The sequence below is a fragment of the Dendrobates tinctorius genome, unplaced genomic scaffold (assembly GCF_039654945.1).
Source record: "Dendrobates tinctorius isolate UK_male_01 unplaced genomic scaffold, ASM3965494v1 ptg000011l, whole genome shotgun sequence".
NCBI classification, from domain to species: Eukaryota; Metazoa; Chordata; class Amphibia; order Anura; family Dendrobatidae; genus Dendrobates; species Dendrobates tinctorius.
In genome coordinates this window covers 90016246-90028292 of record NW_027361679.1, presented here as the reverse complement: position 1 = coordinate 90028292, position 12047 = coordinate 90016246, and the positions used below count along the sequence as shown (strand labels likewise).

The 12047-nt window shown below is 41.1% G+C and overlaps 1 protein-coding gene across 1 annotated transcript in view; it reads left to right on the top strand.

The window, feature by feature from the left end:
* The window catches only part of LOC141048731 (semaphorin-6B-like), a 65202-nt gene extending 57944 nt beyond the window's left edge, over positions 1-7258 (top strand). Inside the window, exons 7-8 of the mRNA XM_073544647.1 lie at positions 2141-2199; positions 3594-7258. Coding sequence (XP_073400748.1) covers positions 2141-2199; positions 3594-4687 — 1153 coding nt within the window. The 3' untranslated portion in view covers positions 4688-7258. The remainder of the gene's footprint in view (positions 1-2140; positions 2200-3593) is intronic.
* The last annotated feature ends 4789 nt before the right edge of the window (positions 7259-12047 follow it).

Below are 12047 nucleotides of genomic sequence, written 5' to 3'. Positions count from 1 at the left end.
CCCTCATGCAGTTCAAGCACACGCTCACCGGCGAATGACAATGACGTCATACGTCGGTGACGTGCACGCTGACATCAGCTTCCAGTCTCCAATTGGCTGGCGGCTTTTAACTATTGCCATGTGGGCCCGGGCCCGCACTGCAACAGAGTTTAACTGAACCTGCATAATCCTGCCGCAGAGGGCCTGATGACCAGAAGAGACGGGTTTGATGCATCCCCTCTCTGCTGATTGGGCCCCAAACACCAGTCAGGGCAGTAATGACCTGATGGTGGCCCTGGCTCCTGGTGTCAGCAAGCTATATATCAATGATATCATGAATTCATAGATGTACTACTCTATATTGAAAGAGAACATGCTAGTATTGTAAACAGGTTGTTTGGATGCAACAGCGCAGACAATGAGGAGAAAGTGGTACTTAACCAACACGATTTATTTGACTAACACAGAAAGAAAATCTATAAGTACACATATATCTAAGTAAGCACTATGTTGGTGGTAACAGCAGCAAGGTCAATACAGTATGTTATGACACTATCCGAATACAGCGATGCCACTAAATATAATATCCATGCAACTTTCTATTATTTACACTGTTCATATTATTCTTATTATTTAGCAGCTAAACAATTGTTAATTGTCAATTGTCTCAGCTTAATGGACGTCACTCTCAGTACTAGGCCTGTCCCCTCTGATTGTAAAGGTACCGTCACATTTAGCGATGCACCAGCGATCCTGACAACGATACGACCTGGTCAGGATCGTTGGTGCATCGCTAAATGGTCGCTAGTGAGCTGCCAAACAGGCAGATCTCACCAGCGACATAGCAGTGGTCGGCGGTCGTTACTTACCTGTCAGACGTGGCGATGAAGACGTCCTCCCGCCCGCGTCCACACGTCGCTCGTCGGTGCCAGCAGGAAGCGGCCGACGAGAAACGGCCCAGGACGTTCTCGTGCGATCAGCGATAACCAGCGGGGGAGCCGGTCGGAGGTAAGTATCACAAATAGCGATATCGCTAGCAATATCGCTGCTGCGTCACAAAATCGGTGACACTTTAGCGATCTCGCTAGCGATCTCGCTTAGTGTGACGAGGCCTTTACACTGGCTCTAGTGGGGGTCACTGGTATTTCTTGCTAGGCCGCAAGTCCTAGATACATGAGTCACTGGGTATATAGTGTGCTTATGCACTACCCCAACCCACACCCTTTACCCTATGGCTATGCTAGAAGTAACGGTCCAAAGGAATGTTCCTCAACTACAGCCGGATCATTCTTCAACTGTCATGGTTTTCTACTGGCACTGCTTACAGTTCATCAAGTGGAGCTACTTATAGTTTTCTACTGGTGCTGCTTACGATTCTTCTACTGGCTCCGGTAACAGATCTTCCTCACAGCTCAGGCCTTTTCCGGCATCTGACTGCTCTTGGACCCTTCTGTGGCGATGGTGGCTATAAGCCCACCTCGCAGCCACATGAATTGCCTTATACAGATTCTGGCACCAACTCTTCCCTTCTTGGCCTGGCCAGGCCTTTTTATAATTAGTAGCTGTGACGCAGTTGACACATGACCCAGTGTTCTCTTCAATCTCTTCCTGTGAGAACTTAGCTTCACTTGCAGTTACTCAGTTAGGCATCAACTGCACTAGTCTTCTCTCTTTTCCATTTCCTTACACCATCACGCCATGCCTTTGGTAGAAGTGCACTTTTCCAACAGGACAATGATCCAAAACACACATCTAAGGCCACTGTTGCTGTTTGTTTTTTTGTTTGTTTTACCACATATTCACTATTATAATGTTAGAATAAGTCTGAAACTTTTCTGTTTAGCAGTTCCAACCCTGTTCACATCTATGTACTGAACAGAAACCATGACACTTTGTTGGATCAACCACATGACATGACATCAACAATGACCAACAGACTCCTTTGACTTAAAATGCTGTTAAATGGATTACATCATGGTAGCCATCCATAACTCTGTCCTATTCTTGCTGTGAAATTTGGCAAAAACTGTTAAAAAGACTTCTGCTGAAGCTAATGGCACATATGTCATTAGAGCCTTAGTACATGAATTATGTATATGCTTTCATATTAGTGTATTATCACATAGGTCTCAAAGTTTTAACTAGCATGAATGTTTTCCAGGGCTCATCATGAGCAAGACCTCGGGGGAGAACGAACATCTCACCTTGGAAACTGTGATGGTGAGTTTAATTGACCTCTGAGGAAAGTCACCTATTTTAAGCCTTAAAACGTTATTCCCATCTTATATACAGGATAGGTATTAACTTACTGATCGCATGGTGTCCTACCAGACTCAAGGATAAAACTCTAAAGTACCAGTGCTCTATTCATTGTCTATGGAGTTCCCGATATAGTCGAGTACAGCATTGGGAAATCTGCAGTTCCATAGGCAATGGTTACAGTGGTGGCCCCGCTCAAACAGGACATTTCAGTGACCTGTTCTTTCGATCAGTGTGGTTCACAGCTGTGGGGCCCCATTGACTAGTAGGTTATCACCTATCCTTTGGATAGACAATAACATACTAAGATGGGCTGGCCCGTTAAAAACATCCACATAATGTATTGAAAAACCTTTATTTATTTTGGAGAAATAAGTTAAACAATAAAGAGTGTTTAGTTTTTTGTTGGGTTCTTCAGTCTTTCAGATTATCCCTTAAAAACTTATATTTATTCATTAAAATTACCCCAAACACTATAATAATATTCTATAGATACAACATGGCACTCATATAGCTAGATTCCAAATAACCATATACAGTAGTTACAGAAAATCCATATTCCAACAATTAGATCTTTGGTGCTATACCCTGGTCATCCCTATTCTGTAGTAATGCAATTGGCGCCCCCGCTTAGCGTTGTCGGACCCTATAATGCCCTAGATTTCCCTATACATACAAAAAAATGCACCATACCAATATTACTAGGGGTCACATGTATATGTGCAAAAACAATATATACATCTAAAAAATAGTGTCAAGTTAACTTGGACCACAGATACAATTTGATCACTATTAGGCTAGGGACACACGACAGTATAAAACATCGTTCAGAGTTTCATCCAGTAAAGTGGGACAATTTTTTTTCTCACTTGCCATCCGTGTGCAGTCCGTATGCAATAAGTTTTTCTTACAGCAGCTATTAATCATTTATAAGACAATCTGCAGTTTCTTATGTTACAGAAGTGCAATGTATCCGTGCTATATTGTGGCTCTGTATGGCATCCGATTTTTTTTCTTGCACCCATAGACCTGAATGGGTGAGTCTCATCTGATTTTTGGGTGAGTCTCATCTCAATTGCCCCATTGAATAACATTGGTCTAAGTGCGATAATATATTTTACCAGTTATGTTTTATTATGGAAAAGAATGAGAAAAAGTGGGCCTGGATTAGAGATACAAAGCTGTAACAGCTCCCACCTGCCAAACAACTCCGGACCCTGTGCCAGCCCCATGATGTACATATCTCATATCTCAGCTGCGCCATCAGCATGCAGTGCGAGGGATTAATGATTTGAAATATTGGCTTACAAAATTTAGGTTTGTACTAATTAATATTTACACTTTTGTTCCAACAGGTTTATTCACACAGAGCTTTGTGGAACACAGAGGTGTTGAAGTATCTGTCAACATGCTGGTTGTTTCCACTGTGGCGGCATTCGTAGTGGGCGCGGTATTGTCAGGTCTAGGGGTGTGCTTGTTGGGCTCTCAACAGAGCAGGAAACTGAGGTGCAGACAAAATGAGAAGAACAGTGGCCTCATAGTGGCCAATTCTGTGAAAAGTGTGAGTAGAAGTAGAGACTTAGGACACCCAGATCGTGACCCTGTCTTCACCTCTATAAAACAACATGGCTGGAATTCCGGACACAGTAAGGATCACAGCGGTATTCCGCCGACCCCCGAACAGACACCTGAACAGCACAGGAGAATCATTAATTCCCAAGAGTACATTAATTACTCATTGCAAAATTCATCCGCCAGTTTATTGCACCAGGACATGCACCTGTCATCTTCTAACTTACCCACAGATAGTCAGTATGAATACGAATCCCAGGACTCCAGGTTTTTCCGCCCCAAAAAAGAGGACTCCCATTATGCACCATTAAATAAGGAAGAGTCCCACTATTTACCTCTTAAGGAAGATGAGTCTCGATATTTGTCACAACATGAAGAAAGCGTTCGAGTTGTAAACCATCATGGAGAAGATGCTTGTTCTTACCTTTCACCTCACATAAAAGAGTCTTGTACTCTGCCTGTACCTGTGGATGAGAATCACTATTTACCGCAAAACAGGAGCAGCCCAAACTTCTTGTCCAAGTGCATACAGGAATATTTAACTCCTTATGGAGAGAAAATGCAACATCACTCATCACTAGGACTTGGCCCACATTATGTGCATGCAGAATTACCCTGCCTTTGTTCTGGCAGAAAACATAGACGTGTCATATCTGCTTCTACAAGTGAGAATTTTTGTCAAAGACCTTATCGAGGCAGCACTCCCCAGTTATCCTTACATCTGAAGAGAGAGATGACTTTTAACTGTGAGGACAACTGGCGAAGGCCCACTGATACAATGTACATTTACCCTCGAACATCTCAGAGCTTGACTCCTGGCTCGGATTTCAAGGTGATGTTGCAATTTGGAATGCCACATACATCCAAATCTCAATAATCGATTTTGTCATGAAATGATACCTTGGCAATTAGAATCTGATTTCAAGAGTCTACAAATGATTGTAGGTTTTGTTAGTAATGCAAAACAAAAAGTTAAACTTAGCATTACAGACTGTGAACCCCCAAGTCAGTAATCGAAATCTCCAATGTTTGTTCCTTTGAAGCTTTGGAAATGCACTGCTGGGGGGAAGATATTGCATCTATACTATGATAATGAATGCTAACTTACCGAATTTTTTCAGGTGCCGTTAACAGAGCATCTGTATTAATGGGAAACCTGTATTCCCTCATCAGCCAAGCACAATATGTACAGATCAATATTTTATGAATAAGTTTTTAAAGTATTATGTTGACGAGTTCAGAGTAGTATACCAACAATTTATGCATGGATGTGTGTGAATTAGGAATGGGTTTAATGTGTGTTTATAAGTACCAGGAAAGCAGTCTTCTACACAGCAGTCAGGTGATTAATTTCCTGATCAATTGATTGAAAAAAAACAAAAAACACTGATTGTATCACAGACTAGCTGTGCTGGTGAAAACATAGACAAAGTTTTGTTATGGCATGGTGAACAACATCCCATATATGTATTATACCGTTATTATGCTACTGGCAAATTTAGGGTGTATTCATATTTTTGGTTCAGGATTTGTGCTGAGAAAGACCCTGGCACACATGCCAAATGTACCCATAGGCCCCCGAAAGGGTATACTAGTCTTCTGTTGGGGGGGGCATACACCAGGAAATACTCCTGAAAAAGTGAAATATTAACAGATCCTAATACTTTCCATAAACATTAGATAAAGGTTATCTTTTGCCCTCTGGCTGGCAGGATTAACCTAAGATCTCATATGTACGATGACCTCATGACTTTCCCAGACGGTGGATTTTATGAAGGATGTTGTATTTCAAAATACATAGAGATCAAACTGGGCCCAGTTCTCACTCTAGTGGGAACCTCCAACGTAGATTCTGTCTGATTTGATGAGAAAATGTAGCTGTATTTTTCCCAGTAAAATGATGGCCACCACGATGGAACCTAGCTGACACTGTTAGAAGTCACTTGTCCAATTGAGTCCATCGAGTGCTGCTGGTATTAGTCATGCTACAAATTGATCTCAGCTTGAAATAATCTTTTGTTTTTCTCCTTTGACGGAATAGAAAAACAACTCAGAAATCAGATGTCAACTCAATCTTAAAGATAAGGGGAGTGTGCTGTCAATATTCTTAAAGTGTGAACTTACTGTAAATTGTAGTTGTCCTGAGGAGGAGGTCGGTTCGACTACAAACACTTAAGGAACAAACATCAATTGATTTTTCTGAAGCTGAATCTGGATAATTCTTCATCAGCAGCACAGCACACCTCCATTCCTTTTCTAAAACATTTTTAAAGTCGCTTTTTTACCCAAACCAATTAAAAAAAGCTTATCAGAAGGCTGTTTCAAGTATATAACCAGCATAAGTATTTGAGGAAGAATGTTGACCATGACTTAGAATATGTAGTTTTATCTAAAAAGCTTCTAGAACATAAATACTCTCAGGCTCAGCAGGGGACATTATGTGGGAACACTTCTTTTTTATATCTATAAGGATAAAAGGGATTGTCCCATCTGGGCAATCTTTTCTCTAAGGATCATCTGGCATTCAGCAGCGAAAAGATGCTGCAGGCGGCCTCCTTTGGATGGAGTCCTCGAGTCTAGAGCACAGAAACCTGTTTCCGTTCAGAGGCAGAGAATCTATCTAGAAAATCTTCTGATCATTCAGATGCCTGAATTATTACATATGATCAGAGGTTTTTCACGTGAAACAAACCCCTAGACATGCCATTTGGAGCTATACATGATAAGGGCAGGTTTACCATCTCTAAATGTAAGCTATTCACTGACACAATATTTTTTTGCAAAAGGCAAGAAATTAGTATCCTAAAGAGTTGCGTACATTTTCATGATTCAGAAAAGTTGTATTTACATAAAAAAATCAGCTTTTTAAAAGAATGCCTGTAAATATGACCTTTTTACCAATCTAAAGGAAAAGAAAAATGTCAGCTTTACGAGACCTAAAATGTCATGCTTTTTAATATTTTTTGTCATGTATAGAATTATATTATTTTTGACTCATATAGTACATGTACAATTTTAGCAGTGTTGATATTCAGCTGCTCACCAGTAGTGTGATATGTAACATATGAAGCGCAAACATAAAAGTATACACCTGCAAATCTGAATTACTTTGAAATATTAATCTGCCAATGTAACTACTTTTAATAAAAAATGACCTGGGTAGGTTCTAATGTAATAAAAGACGCATATTGATAAGAGTGAGAAAAAGCAATAAAATTTTAATTTATTTTGGATTCCAAAAGTAGAATGACATGTCCTGTTTTTCACTATTGTACTGCTTTATGTGTCATTCCAAATATAATTCATCATAGTTGATAAAACCTCCAAGTTGAAAATTTTGTATGTTCATTCTGCCTACTCTGAATTAAAGTTTTGTTTGTGCAACATAAAGCGATCATTTGAACCTACTTTTTTATAATATGGTAAATAAACTGGTTATGTTACAACATTTTTTTTTTCCTGCATTTCATTTGTTGATATAATTTTGCAAATTGTATTTAAATATTCTTCAATTCTTCAATATATTGCACTGAGTTTAAGGGGTGGACCGTACCTAAAATGTCCTAAATATCTATCTTTACACCCTAACCACTTTTGTCATTAGCTTTATTACACAATACTCTAGACTTCTCCCTATGTATCTTAACTCTAAATGTGATTTTGTCCTGTACTTCCTGTGACATTTCGTTTGAGCGGAATCTCAGATATGACATCACGGGAAGCTGGGGCTGCACTTCCCTGGGAACATCTAGCGCCGCTCCTCCTGAAACAGGGGGCAGCGATGCAGTTACTCTCTAGTTTCTTGCATCGCTTCCCTCTGAAAATGTCATACCATGCAATTGCCCAAACCTAAAATAATTGCAAGAAATTGGCAGTCAGTGAGCTAGCATCTTCTGCCCAATGAACTATAAATTAGGCTAAGTGTGATGTGGTGCTGTAAGCTAGGGCATTAGTAGAGTACTTTAGAACAAAAAAAATGGGTTCTTTATGGTTAAAGAGAGTAGAGAAGAAATCATTCTATATAAATTTAAGGTGCAATGGGTACACTGAAAGTTTGTGTAAGTGGGTAACTTTTTTAGGCCTCTGGACCCATAGATCATACAGAGACACAGATTGACTTGGTTCTATTTCAAATCAAATTCTCATCATAATGAGGCTGTGTTCACACACAGCGTTTTTTTAGAGGTATTTTTAGCGGTTTTTCCAATAAAACCGCTAAAAATAAGCTTCCCATTCAATTCTATGCATTTTGCACTTTTTGTGCATATTGATGCGTTTTTTACAGCGAAAAAAACGCATCGCGGTAAAAGGAGCATGCTCATTAATTTTGCATTTTTTTTTCCACGTCTCTGGCTATTTCTATGCGTTTAGAAAACGCGCGGAAAAAAAACGCATCAAAACCGCACAAAAAACGCGCAGAAAAAAACCGTGCGGTTTCTGGGAAGGGAGTCAGGTTTTTGAGCAGAAATTTTCTGCTACGTGTGCACTTAGCCTTACCATATATACTCGTGTACAAGCCGAGATTTTCAGCCCATTTTTTGGGGCTGAAAGTCCCCGTCGGCTTATACGCGAGTCATATATCGGGGGTGGGCGGGGGAGGGGAAGCAGGGGGGTCAGAGACCATACTCACCCCCTCCTGGCACGTCTCTGCAGCCCCTGCTTGTCCCTCTGCTGTCTGCTTCCTGCGTTCAGCGGTCACATGGTACCGCTCATTAAACTCATGAATATGCGCATATTTGAGTTTAATGAGCAGTACCATGTGACCAGCTGAATGCAGGAAGCAGACGACAGAGGGAGAAGCAGGGGCTGCCGCTGCAGAGAAGACTGTGCGCCAGGAGGGGGTGAATATGACGGGGCAGAGTAAAATTCACCTGTCCCAGTTCCATCGCTGTGCACCGCTGTGTCTCCGGGTCCTCCTGCTGTGACGGCAGAGGGCGCAATGACGTAGTCAGTGTGCGCCCTCCGCTGTAAGTCACTGCAGAGACCCAGGAGATGGAACGGAGACCGGTAAGACGGAGAGGTGAGCATGTCATTTTTTTTATTGCGGCAGCAGCATATGGGGGGTATTTATGGGGCAGCATTAACCCTTGTGCAGCAGCATATTATGGGGGGTATTTATGGAGCATCTTATGGGTCAGCATTAACCCTTGTGCAGCAGCATATGGGGGGTATTTATGGAGCATCTTCTTGGGCCAGCATTAACCCTTGTGCAGCAGCATATGGGGGGTTTATCTATGCAGCATCTTCTTGGACCACCATTAACCCTAGGGTTATACGCGAGTCAATAAGTATTCCCAGTTTTTTGTGGCAAAATTAGGGGGGTCGGCTTATACACTGGTCGGCTTATACACGAGTATATACGGTAACTTTAAAGGGACTCTGTCAGCAAGTTTACCCATCACCCTTAACTGTTTATATGTTTAGGTAGGTAATAGAGAAATTCATTTATACCTTTCTACTTCCAATTCTCCTTTCTCCCCACCAGGTTAACTACCTCCTTTACATTAGAATATACTCTGAGCTAGATAAAAAAAACCTTTGTCAGTCATATAATCACTAATCAATAATAGGGCCTGGTAGGGTTAGAAGGGAGAGCCGACGTTGAGCAGGGGCACCATATGCGTATGAATAGTGTGCCAACCTCCGCTGATAGGGCCGTACAGCAATAGAGCAGGGGAAGGCACCCCTTCCGGCTCTTCTATTTAGTGTCTACTTTACTTAAGTTGGTGATGGTATTTTGTGTATTTCACATTTATATTTAGAGTTTTTTTTAAATAATTAAATTAAAAGATATATTTTATATTATATTATTTGGAGTCTCCTCTGTGAACCAATAAAAGTTTGAAGTCCAAAGGTTATTTTTCTAAACTGTGATTCTCTCCATTCTAGACAGACTCTCAACTGGGAGATGAAGGAAAAGCTTAATTATGGAATTGAAGGGTCATCAATCCAGGTCTGCGTGACAGCATCCATACACCTATGCTATAGCATTCAAACCTGTTGAGTTAGTAAAAGAAAGTCAGCAAAGGGAGGGCCTATCAAGAAACAATATTCATGGTGCAGCAACAAGGGATAGGAGGAAAATGTTTATCTGCTGCCCCACCCACTATTTTTTAAAGAAATTAAGAAACTAATCAGCTATTCTTATTTGAAGTGCTGCCTGGTGCTGGAGGTTGAGGTTTGGTAAGCCATCTCTTCCTTTCAATTTTGGCCTATACAAGGTGCCAAGACTCAAATGCGGTCTCATGGTACCCCAAAAGAACTGCTTAATAGCACTATTTAGACTTCTGAAAATTTTTTACAACTGGATAAAATTTCCTACTGATCACCACAAAGACAGATGAATGCTTATTATAGTTATAAGTAGCATTATATAATGTTTGTAACTATAGGTAGGAAGGGAATTTATGAAATAATAAAAATTAGATATTAGCATACAGTGCAGATGACATCCAAACTTGAACAACACAGGTTATCTAGCAGTCAGCAAGCTAATGTGTAACAGCCCTGGTATAGGGCCATTCTGTTCACTGTTGTCCACCCCCACGCAGTGTCCACAGCTTACTGAATAACCACAGACAACAGGTCTCGGGGATAACAGCTGCTTTACTTCAGCAGAACGGGGAGATATAACATGGAGTAATGGTAACAGTTCACGTGGGGAATCCACGGCCAATACAGTTCAGGATTGGATTCCGACACAGAATTGAGGTTCTGGAGCTTTAAGAACCTGTATTAGGAGCAGTACTTGCAGGTAACTATAAGAGAGTTCAAAGTCTCTTGGTGGCATAAAGGCAGAAGAGGGAATATATGGCAATATGTACAGACCTGAAATTCCATATTCATTTTCTCAGCTGGTCACAGTACGTGCAGAAATATACTTGAAGTAAATAACGGATAATTTGCCGTGAGGCGGGGGACCCTCGATTTCCTCAACATGTGGAGCAATAGGTTCTTCTGTACACAATTGGTGCGACCTAATGCTGGAGAAGCATGCCTTAAACCGGACAGCGGGGACCCAGGGTTAAAAAAAAAAAGGGGTAAAAGTCTTCAGCCATCTTGGCTGTAGAAGTCAGGGGAAGATTCAAGGCATTAGGCCTGGCTGTAAGTCTTTAGATGAAGAAAAGGATGAACCTCCAGGCTTGGAGCCTGGTGGGGGGTCAGGAGACCCCTCACATGAGGTCTGCTCTGGGTCACATCTTGAACCAGACTCCAGTGAACATTCCAGAACCCCGTCTTGTCTCCACAGAGACTGGAGGTAGCTCCTCCCATTGAACAGTGGTGACAGGGTCACTGACCAATAGGATAACTCTCAATTCTTGTGTCAGACTTCACATTGTGAGATTAATTTATAAATCATGCATTTCACCAGCATATAGTGATGGAACACACCAAATGAAAAGTGCACTTAAAAGAACACTGAAACACGTACCTGAGAAATATATGAGATTAGTGAGGATAACTTAGGAGTGAGTTGCAGTGTACAGAAGCTACTCACGGTCCAGGGTTACTTAAAGGGGCATACCCAGTGTGGACCGGGTCACTACAAATGGACCAATAGACTAGAGCAAGAGCCAATATTAATCAATAGAAATGGAGAAAATAAATGTTTAACTGTAAAGGACTTACAAGTAAAGTCTCTACAAATGACTGTCAATAAGCTTCTTGGGCCTCTATCGAGAAAGCATCCACCTGACACTGGTGACTATAGGGGAGTCACCATGGTTCCTTTTATCATGTGTGTGGCCCTCAATAGGAGTGGAGGCCTGAATGTCCAGTTGGGGACAGAAGCCAGGGGTAGATCGAGTGCTATGTTCAGTTGAATTTCAGGAGATTAGCTGGGATCTTAGTACAGGTGCTTCTCACAAAATTAGAATATAATCAAAAAGTTAATTTATTTCAGTTCTTCATTACAAAAAGTGAAACTCATATTATATAGTCATTACAGAGTGATCTAATTCAAATGTTTATTTCTATTAATGTTGATGATTTTGGCTTACAGCCAATGAAAACTCAAAAGTCATTATCTCAGTAAATTAGAATACTTTATAACACCAGCTTGAAAAATGATTTTAAAATCCAAAATGTTGGCCTACTGAAATGTGTGTTCACTCAATACTTGGTCGGGACTCCTTTTGCATCAATTACTGCATCAATGCAGCGTGGCATGGAGGCGATCAGCCTGTGGCACTGCTGAGGTGTTATGGAAGCCCAGGTTACTTTGATAGCAGCTTTCA